General features: G+C 40.1%; 1 protein-coding gene across 1 annotated transcript in view; it reads right to left on the reverse strand.

The window, feature by feature from the left end:
* Positions 1–1,120: 1,120 nt before the first annotated feature.
* Positions 1,121–20,739, reverse strand: part of b4galt5 (UDP-Gal:betaGlcNAc beta 1,4- galactosyltransferase, polypeptide 5) — a 32,599-nt gene continuing 12,980 nt past the window's right edge. The window contains exons 2-9 of the mRNA XM_083919481.1: positions 10,693–10,809; positions 10,308–10,421; positions 9,766–9,893; positions 8,221–8,337; positions 7,849–8,036; positions 7,637–7,759; positions 5,583–5,684; positions 1,121–4,983 (exon numbers count right to left, since the gene is read on the reverse strand). Coding sequence (XP_083775607.1) covers positions 4,836–4,983; positions 5,583–5,684; positions 7,637–7,759; positions 7,849–8,036; positions 8,221–8,337; positions 9,766–9,893; positions 10,308–10,421; positions 10,693–10,809 — 1,037 coding nt within the window. The 3' untranslated portion in view covers positions 1,121–4,835. The remainder of the gene's footprint in view (positions 4,984–5,582; positions 5,685–7,636; positions 7,760–7,848; positions 8,037–8,220; positions 8,338–9,765; positions 9,894–10,307; positions 10,422–10,692; positions 10,810–20,739) is intronic.

Consider the following 20,739-nt stretch of genomic DNA (forward strand, 5'->3'; position numbering starts at 1 on the left):
AGGGGCGGGGTACTGTATCTTTACAAGTTTCATTTTATTGGTGTACTTTGACAATAACAATGATGGTATAAAAGAAAATCTCCATCATACAAATTTCAATAATCAAAAGATAATATGCCGATACACAAACAGATCCACATAAGGCTGACATCAAGTTTTGACAAGTGGCTTCAGATGGCTTCAATTCAAGGAGAATTTCTCTCCTTACAATCAGACAGGGTATATAGTTTAAATTTAGCAATATGTATCCTTTTTTTCAATAGTTAGCTTTCATACAAAAAAAAATCTGTGTAGATTTGAAAGAGGATTGTGTCGCTGGTTTGGGTGCCTGTGTTTCATTGTTTTCTAAGCATATGGTTGTTTTTGGCTAATGCAATGATATCCTGCAGTGCTTTCTCACCCTACCCCAGCTGCTGTCACTATAAAAGAGACATCACACACAATCAAGGACACTGGACTTCATCTGAAGAGCGATGCCTGCGTCTGTCATGATATGTCTCTTCTATTGCTCCAGCAGATTAAGTACAGGTAGGCCTCTGGAATCCAGAACACCTCAGAGATTGTGACAAAAATCAAAAATTCATGGGATACGGATATTTTTAATTTAAAAAAAGGCTGTGCAGGGAAGCAGTGATGTAAAAACATTGATGTCGCTATGTAAGCTTCACTAGCACTTAAATGGCACCAGATAAACCCGCAGCCAAATCCCTCCAAAGCCTTGTTTTTTATGTTAGCATCTGTAGTGATTTAAGACCTTATAGAATTTCTACACTACACACAACAATATTTACAATAATTTTCTTGATATGCACTTTTTCAATTTAAATATGTTTGCTTATAAAAAAAATAAAAACTTGAGTGAAAAAAAATACTGCAATAAATTAACAAGCTTTAAGGCTGCCAGTCTTGTCAGATGCCCAAATAATGGTCCCTTCATTTAAACTGGTACAGAATGGATCAGAACAGGTGAGATTATAGCACAATGAAGCCTCTTTAGTGAGCAGCAGGCTTGGTCTTGGTCTGGATTGAGACCATGTACAGTATATATATATATATATATATATACATATATATATATAAATATATAAAACTGTATGTGTGTATATATAGACTAGCCAGCATGCTCTTATCACAAACTAAAAACAATCCATTTCCTGTTTTAAATAAAAAGCAAGAGAGCGCCGACTGATTTGCCCCTGTTACTTAGTCATAGTGGACAACGCTGCCTAGTAGTCAGAAAGCCCATCTTGTTAGTTATGGTGTTGGCTCATGAAGCTGCTCCTTCTATATTGTAGAGTACAGTGCCTAAACTGACTCTAAGAATATCTACGTCATCCAGAGGTTCTCTTTATACTGAGAGGTCGCTCCGGGTCTAAATCTTCACCTGAAAACTCAAACTAAAAACCATTTGGCTTTTGCTATATGTCCATTTAGCTTTTAATTTAAAGCAATGAAAAATAAAATAAAAGATAATATACAGTGTATCATTTAAGTGTCAAGAACTAGAAAAAAAGAACCTGTGAGTTGTTCACAACCAGGTCACTATAAATCATTTTCATATCAGTGCTGTAAAACAAAATGCCAAAAAATAAAATCAAAATCAAAACATAGATGGAGGACTGTTAGACCTCTGAAAGGTTTAGCCATTTCACTCAAACACACATGGAAAAGAAAACTTAACAAAAATGCTGCCACTGCTCCGTGACTTCCACTGGGCACCTCCTGAGTGATTGGCTAGGAGGTAAACAAGTGCATATGTTTGTGGCAATGAACCAGAGCAACAAATACACAAATTAGTTTCGACTGGCAGGTTTACTAATGTGTGAATGTGAAAAAGGAATTTCCACACTGCATTCTATAGACCATTTCACAGTTGTAAACATAAACATTTCAAACGTGTCCCAGTTTATTTCCTGTTTCAGTATATGTGAAAGACATCGACTGACAGGAAGTTAACAAGGACCCAGGCTACTGCTTATTGAAAAGGTCTATATCCTTAATCCTGGGCTAAGAGTTGAGCCTTGGCTAATTTAGCCCCTTTTCACATTGTTAACTCAGGGTTAACCTAAGCCCAGGGCTATAGGATTATACACTGCATAAGCTCTGGTTTAAATGTCAGTTACTGTTTACTTAGCCCCGTTTCACACTGGCCACTTTTAGCCCCAGGTTAAGTTGATTTGCCCCACAAACTCAGGGCTAAGCCTGTTCGTGGAGCAGGGCCAGCATGCCCTAGGCTAAAGTCGGGGTTAGCCCACTTGTTATGTGCCAGGATTGTTCCAGTGTGAACGGTTTCCTAGACCGAGGCTAAGGGAGCTATTACCCTAAGGCTAAGGAGGCGTTGCAGTGTGAAAACCCCTTATGCCACTTCTTTGCAGGTTGGAGGGATGTTTTTCCTGGTAATACTAGCCTTTATGATGTTGAGATCGGTTCCATTAAGCACATAAAGAGAGAGAGAGAAAGAGCTCTGGAAGGTCAGCACCATTGATTATCAATTGGTATAAAGAAGGTGCCCAGTGTGAGACAGTGAACACCAGCATTTTCTGATTAGGTGTCTCGCTCTTCCTGTGGTTGTCACACAAAATGGCCTCCTCCTACGTGTCTGTTCAGCAGATTAATACACACCAGGCCACAGGTCCTGTTCCATTTCATCAAAACTAGCTATTCATTGCTGAAGAGGAAATCTGTATATAAATGAAATGGAACAGCTTGTTGTTTAAACAGACCTGAACCTCACAATCCCACATGAATACACATAACTACAAGTTTCAGTGCATCTAACACAGTCTGTCATATGTCACCTACTAAATCATCACATGAACCGCAAGAACAAAAAAAAAAAAACAGAACAATTACAGGAAATAATCCATAAAAGATCAAATAAATAAAATGAGGTCCAGCCTCTTTCCTCCTTATTTCATTGTGGGAGCACAATAATTTGTCAAGCACCCACATTTACCCCCAAAGGATACATCTTTAGAAATGCATACAAGGCGATTTGTGTGAAATGAAGTAGCTGCATGACTTGAGGACAGACAGTGAGGATAGAGTGTCTGCATGTGTTTGTTTTTTAAAAAAAGGAACTACCTTTACAGTATTGGGATATTTTACTCAAAATCAACACTGTCAAACACACAAATCAGAGAAAGGGTCATTTTAACAAGTGCTGTCAGTCTGTGTCAATGCACAGTGTTAGGCTGCACACCATCCAACCAGAAATGCTGCCCAAACCAACATCTTAAGTCTGATTTACTCAAACAAAGTAATTGGCCAAAGCCTGGCCAGACACTAACAAAGCTAATCAGTGGTTTATCACGTGACGTCTAAGATAAGCATTCAGAACTGCTTTTCCACGTCTATATAAAGAAGTGTCAGTTAAAAAAATAAAGGCAGCCATAGATTGGTTGTTGAATAGATACAGTTCTCACAGCACCCACAGTGAAGGAGGGCTGGCTAACAGTAATACAAACATGAGACAATCTGAAAAATAACAAAGCAAAAGCTTCTGTAAACACAAGTGACAGCGACAGCAATCAAGTATTCTCTCCCTCCGATTCTCTCCCGTAAAAATTGGGTGAATAAACATTAAGGATGTGGGCTCTAAAAATAAAACGGAAACTGTTTATCTCTCCCTGGCCTGGACTTGCGAACTGCACACAAAGTGAGGTCTAAAGTCAGTAAGTCTCCTGGAGGTCACCCTATTGACCTTAAACTGACAACAGGATACATACAGGCCATTTGCATAGCTCTCCCTGACTTGTAAACACACACAGACACGCACACAGATACACACAGGTTCTGAAAAGGGTGGTATGTTTGCTTAGGCAAAGGTGTGTTGAATGTAAAGTTTGCATACGCTGTCACTCCTTTTCTGTCGTCCAATAAGGGTATGCTAGCACCCGTGCTATTGCATCTGTATAGTGAGGAAGTCAGGTCTAAGTTCTGCTGTCTGACGTTACAGCTTATTGCTAACAGGATGAGCATTGCTCTCCAACATAGAGCCACTTGCAGGGAGCCAGAACATCCAATGCAACTATGCAAACACAAACATCAGAGTCTTTAAATAGAATGTTTACAGGACAAAATATAGTTGGTGAGAGATGACTAAGGTATTAATTATTCTCTAGCCAGGATAAACTATTTCACATACAGTATACATGACTGAAAACACTCACGCTTTATATCATTTTCTTTCGCTCTCTTCACTTGTAGTTTTGGCAAACCTTCTGCAGAACCAGCTGCAAGAGTCCACAAGTTAAAAATTGCTGTGTGTGTTCTTGTGTGTGCATGCAAATGTTTTCACAGGCTTACTGCATTTAAGAAAAATAGGAAGTGCAAGAGCAAAGTAAAAATCAAAGCCTCAGGGACCAGGTCAGCACAGGTAAGTCATACTGTTTTGTGCATGCATGTGTGTGTGTGTGTGTGTGTGTGTGTGTGTTTGTGTGAACTTGAATGTGCGCGTGTATCATGGCCTATTTCAATAGACAAGCACAGTCGGGTAGGGCTGAGCTTATCGTTGACTGAATAAGAAAATGAATGAGTAAATGGATGCTGAAGGCCAAAATGGTGCAAAAGGCATGTGGGGACTGAAGCCTAGATAAGCTCAGATGAGAGGAGTGATGGACTGTGGCACAAGCAAGTGCAGCATTTATCCTTAATTTCTTATATGATTTATCCAAAACACATATTTGAGTCTTCTTTCTTGCATACAAACAAAAGAAATAAAGCAGACAATTAATCAACTAAAAAGTCCTAAGCAGTGCTGCAAGTGGTGAGATATGGCTGATGTCCCAGAGGACTTTGATTCCCAGGTGTTTTGCAGTCCAGCTGTTCCTATGTCAGTAGTCAGCTATGGGTGCAAGCTTTCTGCTCAAGCTGACTGTGATGTTGGTAAAGAGAGGCCTCCTGGACACTAGGGGGGAGTAGTTTAGGTTGTTAAGACCATCCACTTTCTGTCTCTCCTTTGAGTGGCGTAGTAGACTGTACCTGCAAGAACAAACAGTCGATAAATCAAAGAGGAGAGGAGAGATCAAAACAGGATGTATGCAATGATTCTGCACCCCGTGCAATACAAAGCAAGTTCAGGTTAGACAAGTTAGATTGAGTGGCACGTGGGCATTAATAAATGATGGGATACTATGTAGAGGAACAGGTTTCACCATAACTATCTGTGGTGTAGACAGAAAGTGACAATGGCATATCTATTTCCATGGGAATGATCACTGCATTACACAAGATAATAATATCATGAAAAGGTTTACAAAAACAAATGTATTTAGAGAAACTATTTCTATTTGTAGTATCTACTCCTTGAAGTTTCTTACAACTATTACCTAGACTGTTTTAAACAACTTAGCATGTGAGCAGAGAGAGCATGATTGGAATTCAGCCTGAAGCATACAAGCAAATCACATGCAAAGTCTTTAAAAGAGTCGAAATTCTCGAAAGTCACCGCTCTGGCTTTTCATGTGACTGGCTTACACCACATGAGCTTTAGCCTTCTTCAAATTATCAGCTTCTTACTTTTAACCAAAGTATGTGTGTGTTTGGGTGTGTGAATGAGCTGTTTGTGTACAGACACCAACCTTCCTAGGAATTGGACTTCCCCGCGATGGTGATGTGGAATTGACATATAGCGTCCCTGTTCCCCCTGTGGTCTACTAACTGTGTAATTAGCAAACCGCACCCTACACAAACAAATTTAATGTGTATTAATTCATAATGTACACAGGCAGGCAGAACAGGCATTGCAGTGATGACTTACATTGTTATCAGATATTTGTATAGAAAGCACAATGACTAATACTCTGATGGATTATCATATTGACACTGTGAGTAACATGATAAAGACATAGAAAAAATACAAGGGAGAAAAGGGAAAAGGAATCACTATTGTCATACAGACACCATCAGTCAGAATTGGTGGTGTATACAGTGCATCCAGAAAGTATTCACAGCGTTTCACTTTTTCCACATTTTATTACGTTACAGCCTTATTTCAAATTGTATTAAATTGATCTCTGTCCTCAAAATTCTACACATAATGCCCCATTATGACCATGTGACAAAAAGTTTTCTTGAGAGTTTTGAAAATGTATTAAAATTAAAAAAACAAAGAAAATCACATTTACGTAAGTATTCACAGCCTTTACCGTGAAGCTCAAAATTGAGCTCAGGGGCATCCTGTTTCCACTGATCATCCTTGAGATGTTTCTACAGCTTAAATGGAGTCCACCTGTGGTAAATCCAGTTGATTGGACATGATATATATATATATATATGAGCACAGTAGCCTCCATCATTCGTAAATGGAAGAAGTTTGGAACCACCAGGACTCTTCCTAGAGCTGGCCGGCCGTCTAAATTTATCAATCGGGGGAGAAGGGCGTTGGTCAGGGAAGTGACCAAGAACCCGATGGTCACTGTGTCAGAGCTCCAGCGTTCCTCCGTGGAGAGAGGAGAACCGTGCAGAAGGACAACCATCTATGCAGCAATCCACAAATCAGGCCTGTATGGCAGAGTGGCCAGGCGAAAGCCACTCCTTAGTAAAAGGCACAAGGCAGCCCGTCTGGAATTTGCCAAAAGGCACCTGAAGGACTATCAGACCATGAGAAACAAAATTGTCTGGTCTGATGAGACAAAGATCGAACTCTTTGGTGTGAATGCCAGGCGTCATGTTTGGAGGAAACCAGGCACTGCTCATCACGAGGCCAATACCCTCCCTACAGTCAAGCATGGTGGTGGCAGCATCATGCTATGGGGATGTTTTTCAGCAGCAGGAACTGGAAGACTAGTAAGGATAGAGGGAAAGATGAATGCAACAATGTACAGAGACATCCTGGATGAAAACCTGCTCCAGAGTGCTCTTGACCTCAGACTAGCGCGACGGTTCATTTTTCAGCAGGACAACGACCCCAAGCACACAGCCAAGATCTCAAAGGAGTGGCTTCAGGACCACTCTGTGAATGTCCTGGAGTGGCCCAGCCAGAGCCCAGACTTGAATCTGATTGAACATCTCTGGAGAGATCTGAAAATGGCTGAGCACAGACGTCTCCCATCCAACCTGATAGAGCTTGAGAGGTACTGCAAAGAAGAATGGGCAAAACTGCCTAAAGAGAGGTGTGCCAAGCTTGTGGCATCATATTCAAAAAGACTTGAGGCTGTAGAGGCTGCCAAAGGTGGTTCTACAAAGTATTAAGCAAAGGCTGTGAATACTTATGTAAATATGATTTCTTTGATTTTTAAATTTAATAAATCTTCAAAACTCTCAAGAAAACTTTTTTCACATGGTCATAATGGGGCATTATGTGTAGAATTTTGAGGACTGAGATTAATTTAATACAATTTGGTATAAGGCTGTAACGTAATAAAATGTGGAAAAAGTGAAACGCTGTGAATACTTTCCGGATGCACTGTACTTAGAGCCCTGAGTGTGTACAGCTGCCTGTGAGCTGTTAAGGTGGGGGGTAGGGACAACAATGGTTTGTAGCAAAGGCAAATGGAGGAAAAAAAAAAAAAACTAATACAAAAGCCTTCTGTGTGCTAACTGACCTAACCATCTCTTGACCATACCTAATGTCAACAATACCGACAGCCTTATGCTTCAGCTGTGTGTGTGTGTGGGTGTGTGTTCCCCTGACCTGTTCCAGAGGTCATCGTCCTCTCCTCCCCAGCCCCAGAACGCATTTGGAAATCCATTAATCTTTTTGAACTGCTTCGTCGTCAGGCCGCTGACACCACCGAAGAACTCATTATACGGAAGCCTTGGAGGAACAGTTAGGCATATTAAACTCACATTAAGTAAGGGACACTTTTACTGTATATGCCCATGGAGACAGAATTTAGGACTCACATGTAGGAGTACTTGTCAAGTTTGACCGCAAAGTGTCTGGGCATGTCTGTGCAGCCGTAGTAGTTTCTGTCGTTCTCCATGAGGTGGTCCACATCATGGAAGATCAGACAGTCCCAGTCCAGGTCCTTCATAGCCTCCTTGTAGCCCACGTTGAACAACATGGCTCGATTAAATGGCTCTGTGCCCCCCTAAAGAAAAAGTAGACAGGTTGATTATGCAAATGCTTGTTATATTCACCCATTTCAACCCACTATCTACTGTAAACCACATACATTATCTCCACTTGAGAAGGACACTCACTTCTTACAATTGTTTGGACATTACACTGGTGAATCTGTCAATCCCTGCCAATAACTGTGAATGTGTGTATACCTGCTCAATGAAATAAAAGGCAAACTGGAGTCTCTGTTTTTTCAGCACTGGCACCAGGTGTCTCAGGAGAATGGGTAGGTGTTCATGTCGGTTCCTGAACGGGACTAGGAGTGCCACCTAAGAGACAAAAAATGGATTACAGTACAATAGATATGAAATGACATGCATGTGCAAACCGTACACTTTGTAAAAAGATGGACAACAGGACAACTCCCCAAAAGTGAAGCCAAAACAACTCGATCACCCCAAACACATTGTCCATCTTTATAAACAATTAATGATACAAACACATTGATATGCATATAAATGCATGGGAACACAGAGTCCCAGAGCAGCCTGATGTGCAACAAAGTAAACTGTAATATTTGCACAAAGTGAATGTTTTGTTGAGAGCTGTGATCTTTCAACAGTAGGTAAATGTGTGTGTGTGTGTGTGTGTGTGTGTGTGTGTGTGCGTGTGTGTGTATGTGTAAAGACAGCACCAAAAACCCCTAATTACCATGACAACTCATGACAAAAGAGTGGCAGGTTCTTGAAATCTCATTTCCACAATGAGATATGGCATACATCAATCATAGAAGCAGTGAGGTGCTAAATTACTTACAAAGGTGTTTATTTTTTCCCAATAAAGTGGTAGTTAATATGAAGGTGCCTGTTTTTAAGTTTCTTTTAAAGCTCTGTAAAAAGCCAACCTTTACAGGATGCAAGGGGAATGGAAAACAACGTGTGGCTAAGAGTACAGTGGTAGATGAGAGAGAGGTTGCTGGCTAATGAGAAAGAGAGAGACCAAGATTTGGTTGTCAGAACATTTCAAGTCCCTCTGGGCAAATTAATTTGAGACAGACACACAGATGGCGGGCAAGATTGTTCTGTTGGACAAAAAACAGACGGATAAAAGAAAGAGCACATAGTAGAGGAGGCTGTTTCAAGAATGTCACAGTACTGCAAAGCACATGGAAAGGGTTGAATTAATGTCTTTCTTATTGCGCTTTGCACAGTGATATATGACTGTACGTGTATTTTTTTTTACATTTGAATATCCAGAAGAACCACGTTCTCATTAACAACAGAACAAGAAGGCAAGTAGTGTAAGAGCATGTATATGACACATACTGGGAAATGACATGTCTGTGCACTGTCTGACTGTACTGTAAACTACTGCTGTAAACTTTTATATAGTTAAATAAAAATATGCCCCCCATACAGTTGCCATGAACATGGAAATTAGCAAAAATGTTTTTTTATACCAGGCTGTAAACATGCTTATTTCTGCTGTAAAGTTGGATATTTTAACATAGATGTCTAAGGGCATTATCTTGCAATAACTGGTCATTAACTGTAGTTTTGGGCACTTCTGTGCTGGCTTAATTTTTCAGTCCCAAAGGTTGCAGCTTGGTGTTCAGCTGGGTCGAGATCGAGATCATTTTAAAACTAAAACCATTCAGTGACTCCTCACGCCCTGTACGGGAGCATTCTGCCTTGTGTTTCTCTGTGTATTCAACAGTGCTTTTCAGTGAACATTCCTTTTGTCGAATCCACACTTACCTTCCATCGAGGTAAACAGTCTGTTGGCTTCCAGTGGCCTCCTACGGCCATCTTAGGCTCTCCCTCCAGCAAGGATCTCTCCACCTCCTCCAACGACACCTCACTCATATTCACCTCCAACCTGCCCTCTTTGTGTGTGGAGGGGGTTGGGGGTAATTGCAAGAAAAAACAATGAGAGTGGACAAGAGAGAGAAAGCCCTGAAGTGCATGTGAATACCATGCCCGCAAAAGCTTTGTTAAGCTTGTCTGTGCCATTACAACATATTTGCATGCATCGTCAATCAGAGCTGTAATAAAACACAAGCTCTCAACCGTTTCACTTCTTGATGTTAGAACAAATATGTACAGCGATGCACAATGTAAAGTTAACTAAAGGGAACATTTTACAAAGCCAGGAAAAACTGAAAAACAACTATTTTACTAGAAGGTCAACCAAGAAAACGGTATGACATTTATACTCATTTAGCGCCTTTCATATATTACAGAATCATCAGCCCGGACCAAATAAAAGCATTCAATCAAAACTTTAACAATGTACTTACTCATGGAAGGCAGCCGCTCAGGGCAAACCTGAGAGGGGAGGTAGGTGAATCCCTCAGGGAGGTAAGTGGTGGGAGGAGCATCACTCTCGCTCACGTTGAAGTCATAGGCATAATCTGGAGCGACACACATAAAAGCATCAGCATCCCAATCAGGAGCAACTAAATCTAGTCTTTATCTGCACGATTATGCAGTGTGTGTTTTTTATCTTTTCACTGCTGCCTGAGATATCTGCTCTATTCACATGTATCACTTACAGTAAAAGCTAATTTTCTTTAATTTCTTAATTCCACCGGGGTTGAAACTGCATTTGTGTCCACATAACTGCATAAAAATACAGCCAAGCATTCCCAATACACTTTGGGTTATCAATGGGAATGTATTTACCTGTGCCATTGCTGTAAGCCCCTCTCACCACCTGCTCCAGAACCTGAGCCCCAATGTTCTTCACGTTCTCTCTGATCTGGATCCCTCTGGCTTGGACCATGAACACATACTCATTCACTGTGAACAGATGGGAAAGAGACGAAGAGTTAAACCATTGTATTCTTTTAAACTGTAATAGTAAACAACAATAGATACACTTGAGTATGGCGATATGTTTCATGATACTGTCAAAAACTCTAACAATTTTTAATTAATAGTTTACATGCAAAGATGATCTGATTGCTATCACTGTGTGGGGTCTGGCTCAAGGTAAACCCTTTGTAAAACATGAACAACACCTCCAGAGAATAAATGCCAGAGACTTTTTTTTCATTATCTAGTTTGACAGTCAGTCATAAGTTAAAAAAGTACATTAATAAACTACTTTAAAGTAAATTTCTTTCAAGATAGCAGAAACAGGAACAGAAAGCAGCTATACAGATAGCAGCATTTTAGGCAGTATACTTCATCTTTTTAGAAGATTTTGAAAATGTAAAAGACAGTAACTCATCAGAACATAAAAACAACAATCTGTTGATCTTTACAAATCAAGACACCATAGTCTAACAATGGCATAACTGTCATTGCTGGGGAAATAAAACTTTAAATTAAAAAAATCAAATCATGGTCACAATATATCACATATACAAAATTGTACGCTTGCATCATCATATCGCCAGATTCTTGCCAATACACAGCCCTTGTCACAACAGTGTTTCTACTCAAGAGTGGAAGAGATTTTGGAAAGAATGAACTAGGGCAGAGGGGGTCAACAGTTTAAAACAGTTCCTCTTATATAAAATTGATCTATTATTATTACTCTTATAACTATTAATGTATAACTCATGACCAACATCTTGCTCTTTTATTCTTCCTCCTTGTTGAGAAACAATTCAGAACAAGGAAGGAAGATAAAGGAAGATAAACTTGAAACACAGGGAGGTTAATGCCTGCTCTAATGTTATCCCACTCTTCTACCTGATCTGGCTCAAACTGATCATCTGCCATGGTGACTTAATGAGGGGGATTTTTCCTACAACACATCCAGGGGCTTTCACTCCAAAGAAGCCAACTATTAGAATGTTTATCTTTGATGATGGGGGAGGAGAATGTAGGATAAGAAGGAGAAAGAAACTGAGATAATGGATTTAAAATGAGGGGTTGGTTCCTGCTCTCTGTGCGTAATAATTGCAATTATTATGCCTTATTAAGCTGACCATTTTCAGTCTTTATCTACTGCGCAGTTAGTCATGGAGTTTAATATTTTTATGCATTTGTTTGTCAAACAACAGGACAGAAACAGAGTGGACGTGCAACTGACAGCATCATAGATGTCAAATAGAGGAAGCACAGTGTGGGTTGACCTATATGCGGCACAACCATAGAAATGAAACAGAGGTCAAGCTGACAAACAGGAGCAATAGAGTCATGGAACAAAAAGAAGGGATGTGGTCTAACTGTGAGCTGAACCCACTAGCTTTACTCACGCACACCTACATTCCAGTTGTGCATGTGTGCTTGCATGAGGATATAGTGACTCAAACAAGTTTCTGATGTCAACAGAAGAAAAGACAATGTATCCAAACATCTTGGAGTAACTTCTGGGAATTGACTTTTACTCCAGTTTCTTTATTTAGAGTAAGGTGCAAGTATAACACAGCCAAGCTGATCTCTGCCTTAATGAATCTGTATCCAACCACACAATCTCTCGCCATTAATCCAATCAGCATTTATCTTAAAGCAATCCCAATATGATCCACATATCCTCCTGTGTCTGTGAACGGGCTGGATAGAGCTCCGCGTAATACTGCTGAGATAGAAATCCAGGGAATGTGATTTGTCAGTAGTAATTGTATTAAAGTTTCCATCACATTCATCTTGTTTTATACAAACTGCCAGGCTTGCAGGACTAGAGAGTGGGGCTAAGCGGTAACTGAAATCAATGTTCTCATTTTACCTCAGCAACACGCTGATATTACTGTGCAGCTGAAGCTAATTTGCAAAGAATAATAATAAAAAGTAGAATAACAACAGACTAGATCCTGCACACACACACACACACACACACACACACACACACACACACACACACACACACACACACACACACACACACACACACACACACACACACACACACACACACACACACACACACACACACACACACACACACACACACACACACACACACACACACACACACACACACACACACACACACACACACACACACACACACACACACACACACACACACACACACACACACACACACACACACACACACACACACACACAAAATGCCCCTCTGAGGCACCATATGATGGAAAAAAGCTAAGAGGCTTCTGGAGTGTGATCCAGTCCTACTGCAGGCACCAACGCATTTTGCCATGTTTGCGTCTCCTCCTTATGCCTGCCAAACTTATGAAGACATATTATCTATGCATATCTTTACTAGGACAAATCAGGCCATGCTGCTTCAGTCTTAGAGGAAAGCAAAGAGGAACCTACAGTATGTCTCACTTCTTTTTTCTGTAAAATATCATAACTGAAACATTTGTGGTTCTCTTTTCCGAAAACATGTGCAAACACACTTAGCATTCTGACGTGTCACAGCAATGGGCATTGCATTCATGCATACACATCTACATGATACATATGCAGACCAGAAGGACCCCAACAAACCCACCCTCCTGCTACTCCATCCTATCAGAAGCCCCCACTGTAACCCGTCAAGCATGACAGGAGACCTTGAACGACCTTGTCCTCTATAGCTCTCACAGAACACGCTGTCCGCATGCCAAGCCCGGCCCACCTCTCTCCCTTTCTGTTCCTTTCTCTCTCTACATCCGTCCCTCTTCCACTTATCTTTCCTTCCTCTATCTTCCCTCTTCATCTCTCTATGCTGCTGTCTCTGTGTAATGTGGTTTGCATCAGTTTTTGTCAAGTCTGTTTGTTCCTATGGTTTAAGTACATAATCTGAATGATGGATTGCAGAGTGATGTGGTCAATTCCAGACACAGACCCTGCACCATGTTGTACTGTAACTTAGGTTAATCGAAAAAGAAAAAGCCAACAAACAAGCAGAAAAGGAAATGCACATACAACCCCCCTCAACCCACCCTGCTTTGCCTCTGAAAGGCAATTAACTTCACATTGATAGCTCAGCAGTGGGAGGTGATCGGCCCCGTTCTGGTAGCTCCCTGATAAGAGCTGAAAAGCTGTTTTTTTTCCTCCTCCCAGCAGAAATGGTTTCTGCATGCTCTTACACACACTCACAGTGATACACAGGTTTAAAGCTGTTCCTCTAAAGGGTCATTTTTATTGCCACTGGCGATCAGTGACATCCACAGACCTGCACATGCATAAAGATACCAAGAAAGTGGGGCACTATGGGTGAAAATAAGAGAAATGTATTTAAAGAAAAGAGTACAGAAATAAGCAATTGCATAAACATATTAAAAAGGGATAAATGTATACAGAATAATATATTCACATTGAAAAAAGTTACTAAAAAGACTAAATAGGAAAGTAAATAAATATCAGAGTTAATACTAAAGTAAATACATATAGACGCCAATTAACAGAAATAACAACATTACTTTAATAATAATAAAACAAAATATTAATAATAAAACAAAATATTAATAAAACAGATTATTACTTAGTTCTGCTGCTTTCAGTATACACGGCAGATTGCTTGTTGAATTAAAAAAACTGAAAGCAAATTATTTCCAACATTCTTCTATTGAACAAAAGTTGCATTTTAAAGTGCAGTTTCCTACTGATACTACTACCAATATAAATATCTCTGATCTTGTGCTGGTTGATAATGAGATGAGCAAAAAAAAAAGATTTATTGTTTAGCCGTAGAATAAACCACTGCGAAAGAGTCTTTTTTGAGTTTCTGCACAAACATGTAGAGAACTCTGTTTTCTTACAATGTGTTTCCTGCACCAGCAAAGATATGCTATGTAGTTTGTCATTAAGGACACACAAAGATAAGTAAACTCACATCCTGTTTGTTCGTCACTGTCAACCAGTCACTCCCCCCCTACACACACACACACACCTTCAAAAACCACTTATGTTTCCTTTCACCATGTGTTAGTGTGACTCATTCTAGTTAAATGAAAAACCCCATACGTTGTGGGTTATTATAGAGCAGATAAAAGCCAGACGATGATCCTCAAGAGTTCATTTGAGTATTTTGAGGGAAATTCTGATAAGTTAAGTCACTCCTTAGGGAAGTATTTTACTAAAATACTCAGCCAAACTTTAGGGAATACTTTCCCTCTCTGCGGAGAGTCTTACTTCATTAGTAGTTTGACAAAAGGGACAGTTGGTGTTCTGTATAAATCCAAACTATTTTAGTAGATTCCTTTTGATGTCGTGCCATGGCACATTGGTAAAAACATCCTCCTCACATATTTCACGTTGACAGGAAGAGAAGGAACTGAATCACACCGCATATCTCACTCTCTCATGGAAAAAAACACACAGCTCTCTAAAGTGGAATTTCACTTACTATTCTATTTGTCTGTGTTCTGTCGCACTCACTGTTTCTTATCTTTATTTATCTCTCCTTTGCCCTCTTCCTCATATCTTGCTACGCCCTACCCCTCCTCCCCATCCATTCCTGTTGTCATGGATAACTTGAGGTTATGTAAGCGACCATGTGTAATGCTTTCCCAAGGGCCCGTTCTGTACACACCTCGAGAGACACATAAATGCAAATGCATAAAGTTGCTGCATCCCCTTTGTACACATCAGTGCTGCAGCTGGACATGACTGAATAGTCACAAGGCTCATACACTGTCACACAGGTTTCACTTTTCTTTAGTACCAGGGATTTAAATGCTAATAAAGTAATGTGATTTATTTATTTACTGCAGGCCCACATTCAATGGAAAAAAGGATACAAGTTAAAAGATAAAAAGAAAAAAAAAGATTATAATTATTACTATAAGTGGAAACAGATGCCACAACTCTAAAAACCTGCCAACAAATGTTCATTGAGCATTTGACATAGATGTCTATATATTAGTGCTGGGCAGTATACTGGATGAACTGGAATACTCTTTTATAGCCTGTATTTTATACCCTGGTATACCCCATTTCCTGTATAATTGGATTTTTTTCATACCGCAGAGCATAGCTGAAACAATTGCTGTGACTTCAATATATGCATCAAAATATATAATATTGTTTGCCGCTAAGAGCGTATTGATGTGAATGTATTGATAGAGAACCATAACTCTACACCCTTCTTACTAACTATTATCATTTTTAGCTCAACAATGAATAACCCACACCGGGTTTTACAGGGCAAAACACCATGGCACACAACAATTTGTAACATAAATAAATAGCAAACAAATCTTCAAATGTCTTGATGTATTTATCGACACATATTTGTTAGTTTTACTTTACAATTCATCAATCATTAAAATGCCATTACTTCATGTTCATCTGTACTCACAACAGCACTAATTACAATGTAAGATACAATTCTGCATTAAAATGTTATAAAATATTTAGAAAAAGTCCTAGACTGTACTATTGACCTGTCAGTTACTCATTGTATATATCTATAATTTATAGGCATTTAATAATTCACCCAAATAGCCATCCACCCATTCAACACTTAATGGTACATCTACAGTACAGCCTGCAGTATACACAATACTAAAATAGTCCGTATGGAAAGTATTTCTCTCTGTTCTTAGCTGTCACGACCTGGACCCCGTCCTCAGTTCACCACAGGAGGGAGGAAGAGGAGGTACGAGGCAAGCCAAAGACAGATGATGTATTAGTGGTGACGTACTAACGCAACTGGCGAGGGGAATAGGGAGCACAACAGCCTTAATAAGACCAAAAACTTTTTTGCTGTGTATTGGTATGTTAATTTATAAAAGCATACTCATGCGAACACTAGCAGTTGCAGCTGATAATAAGGACAATATTAGTTTAGTGATAGTTATGGTCACATGACACTCAGTCATAAGTGGATCATGAGGCCACACACACACACACACACACACACACACACACACACACACACACACACACACACACACACACACACACACACACACACACACACACACACACACACACACACACACACACACACACACACACACACACACACACACACACACACACACACACACACACACACACACACACACACACACACACACACACACACACACACACACACACACACACACACACACACGCACGCGCACGCGCACGCGCACACACACTCTCTCTCTCTCTCTTTGGGTGTGGTGTGAGAGAGGCTGTGTGTGTGTGTGTGTGTGTGTGTGTGTGTGTGTGTGTGTGTGTGTGTGTGTGGAGAACTACAATGAAAGGAAATAACCATCACGATTGCATTAACCAGACCCTCGTCATGTGTACAGGAATTCAAAAACGTTCCCAAGAGCTCCGTTTCTCCGTCTGACTGCAGGACATGAACAGATTGGCTCAAAGACAGCGGATAGAGAAACCAAGAGTCCAAGACAACAAAGAAAAGCAGCAAAGACAAGATTCTCAGAGCAGATGTCTCTCTGACAGGATGAGTACTCTTCAATTTACTGCATCAGAAATGACGTCAGCACTTATTACAGTCCCTGGCATTCTGCCCACGTCCTGAGAGCCTGCTCCCATTGCCCTCTTCTCTGCTTCCCACTTCCTCTTGACTGGTCAATTTCATTCATTCAATTTAAATATATCTCCCAAATCTTGCTCTTCTTAGCCTTCCGCCTCCCTGTACCAGGGTTATACACTTGCCAGTGAAGGATAGTTGAGCAAAAGATGATTTTTTTGGTCATCCTCAAAGCAAACATTTGGTTTTTAGCAGTGCTCATCATGACCCATACTATTTCCTTGATTTTAGAAAAATCATCCATGTAACATCAGTAAACTTTCACTCTTGCTCACGTTTTCTTATTCTTTTCCTGTGTGTGACTTACAGTAAAAGAGATGAAACTAAAAGCACCTTCTCTAAATTCCCTGTGTCAAAAGAGAGAAAGATTGAAATCATCGGGCTGACCAGAATCGAGAAATATACATTACTTATTTCCCCTAAAGTCATAATGACATTTGCTATATCAACTGTAAGCTGCTGCCCATGACCACACTGCTTTTTGTCTCCAGAGTAAATGTGCACATCCACAAGCACACACAGATGCAGATACCAAATTTCCCTGACACATTTTGCACACTTTCCATACTTTATCAACATGCAATTGTGGAATTTCAGTGTGATTACATAATCTAGGGTCGCAACATTTCAACTGTCGTGGGTCGGCAAAACCCTGCAGGACTAACAGTGATGGAGGCCCTGTTAAGCAGGGTAAATGGACTTGTACCTATATAGCGCTTTTCTAGTCTTCTGACTACTCAAGGCGCCTTCACACTACTTGTCAAATTCACCCATTCACATTCACAGTAGTGGACATCTTCATACCATTCAGCGATGGAACTTCCAAACTGTTGTGTAACGACCGATTTGAGTAAGATACAAATTTATTTTTCTTTACACAGTGAAAAAAAATTTATGCAATGTAAAAATTACAAATAAAGTGTCATTTTTAGTCACATTACCAAGCTTTGATTCAACGTTTCCTTTATTGGGGACAAAAAGAAGCTATATTTAACAAACATTTACAATCATCACATTTTACACAACAAAATAAACACCGAAAAGAGTCACATTTTACAATGCAGGTAGTTCTGACATTCAAAAGGTAAACTGATGCCAGTAGTAGTGTGGACACAGACATGATGGCAGACTTTTTCTAAGTTAGAGGCCTGTGTCTGAATGACCACAACCACCACTCAACCTGAATAACTGCACCTGCTAATGCTGTGTTTTGTTTTTATTACATTGATGCCAGAGGACTAATACTAATTCTGGCATTTTTAAACCATGTATGATCATGTGTTGTATTATTTATTTGCACTATCTCCTTCTTAAATAAACTGAATTTAATTGAATTTTGACTACTCAATGCTATTTTTTTAAACTACTTCCCCCATCCACACAGACATTCATACTGATGGCAGAGGCTACCTGTCCATCATCTAATCTAATCATTCAGACACAGTCACACACCCATGCGCAGCACAGGGAGCAATTTGGGGTTCAGTGTCTTACCAAAGGACATGCGGACCGGAGGAGCCAGCAATCGAATTGCCAATCTTTCCATTTGAAAAGTACTAAAAATACTTCCCGTACCATCATTTGTGAGCACAGGAAGGAAGGGGTGTAAACATAGGAGAATAGCAAGTTTTAAAAATGAATACTTTCTGCGGGCTACAACCCATTAACTGTTAACTGCTTGGTGACCACAACTCAGCAGCATTATACTTAATTCTACTTTACCTATTTATTCTTAGATGTGGATACAGCAATATCCGTTTAAAAAAGGAAGAGGGCCTGAATACACGTAGCATTTTCACAGCTCTTTGCTGTATACAGTTAGTCTCAAACTATAACCTCTCAGCTTTAAAGCTTTTGTGAACTGCCCTGGTTAATCAATGACACTAATTAATGGATTAACCTCCACACAGAAAGCAAACATCACTGCTGTCTTAGCTGATGAATGCAGCAGTGCACACATCACTATAAGTCTGTTAACTTTTTCCACTGATACACCTAAATGCCAAAGATAAAAGGAAAGGTGTGGAGCTGATAACATACATATACAGTAGAGGGCATGTTGTTGTGTACTTGGAGAAGATGTGTAATGGAAAATGTACAGTAAGAGATAACCTCTCCAAAATAACATATCACACTCAGACAGAGCATACTCATAACATAATGCCAGCAGGGACGGCATGGAGTCTAGTTTGAGTGCATTTTTGGTCTTGCACTAGTCACTCTGCCCCTCCATCTGTTATTCTGTCTCAAGTGTGTGTGTGTGTGTGTGTGTGTGTGTGTGTGTGTGTGTGTGTGGCTGTACATATCCGCCTGTTTGTGCGTGTGTATGTGTGACTCTCCCCTGAGTCGCTGTGTCTGCCGACCCACTACATGGCAGAGTAACACAGCGACCAGACGCGGTGAGGAGAATTACATAAACGACACAGTGGTGCCAGGACCCCTTGTTTTCAGTCTGCTGAAAGCAAATACTGGAAAACAGATCTGAGCAAGGGAAAGTGAGAGATGGATAGTGGGAGACAGACAGATTGTGTGTTTGTAGCGTGTGTGTGTGTGTTAGCTTGAGAGAGGCTATCTTTTCTTAGCACACACTCAACACTCATCTTTTTCTCTACTCTACTGCTGTCGGTATCACTTTCTGGGTATATAAGAGAGTATATCCAGGTAGAAATTTCAGTATTATTTCGCTCCGTGTCGACTCATTCAAGCCAATGGCGAAATGCCAGTTTACCCTAGGTCCTAGCTTTGGTCTATCAGTGCATAGATGGATATGTAGAGTAAGGAGGAAAGAACACTTACAGCTGGATTCTGAGTATGATGGTGGCATTTGAGTGGAGGATGAAAGAGAAATGAACTAGAGTGAGAAGTTGCAGTAAAGCAAAGTGCCTTTATCTTGCACCAAGTTTTGAAAAATAAGCTACACGGTTGGAAAAAGCAGAGCATCTTTTTGGCTGATGTGTTATCTATGTGATATCAGGGCACCATTTTCACACAATAATACCACAAAATGCTTCTATTGATAAATATATCTGTTCAACTGTTGCAGGTTAAACAAATAATAATAATAAAGCAGCTACAAACAGTATTTTTTTTATAGTAGTGTATTAAAACACCAATGTTAAAAGGGTCACTCATGGTTAAGATTTATAGTGAGCTTTAGCGGTCTCTGGCCTGCAATGTTTTTGGCTTTTTTGGTTCACTAGCATCACTCTCATCGCACCGCATTGCTTCTGGCCACAGCAGGCAGCTGTTTTCAGCTTGGTTGCATTGTACCCAAAGTGACCGAAAAAATGTCTAATATTCTATTTTTTTAAGACATACAAAAATGTGACCAT

This window comes from Echiichthys vipera, assembly GCF_963691815.1.
Source record: "Echiichthys vipera genome assembly, chromosome: 9".
Lineage (NCBI taxonomy): Eukaryota > Metazoa > Chordata > Actinopteri > Perciformes > Trachinidae > Echiichthys > Echiichthys vipera.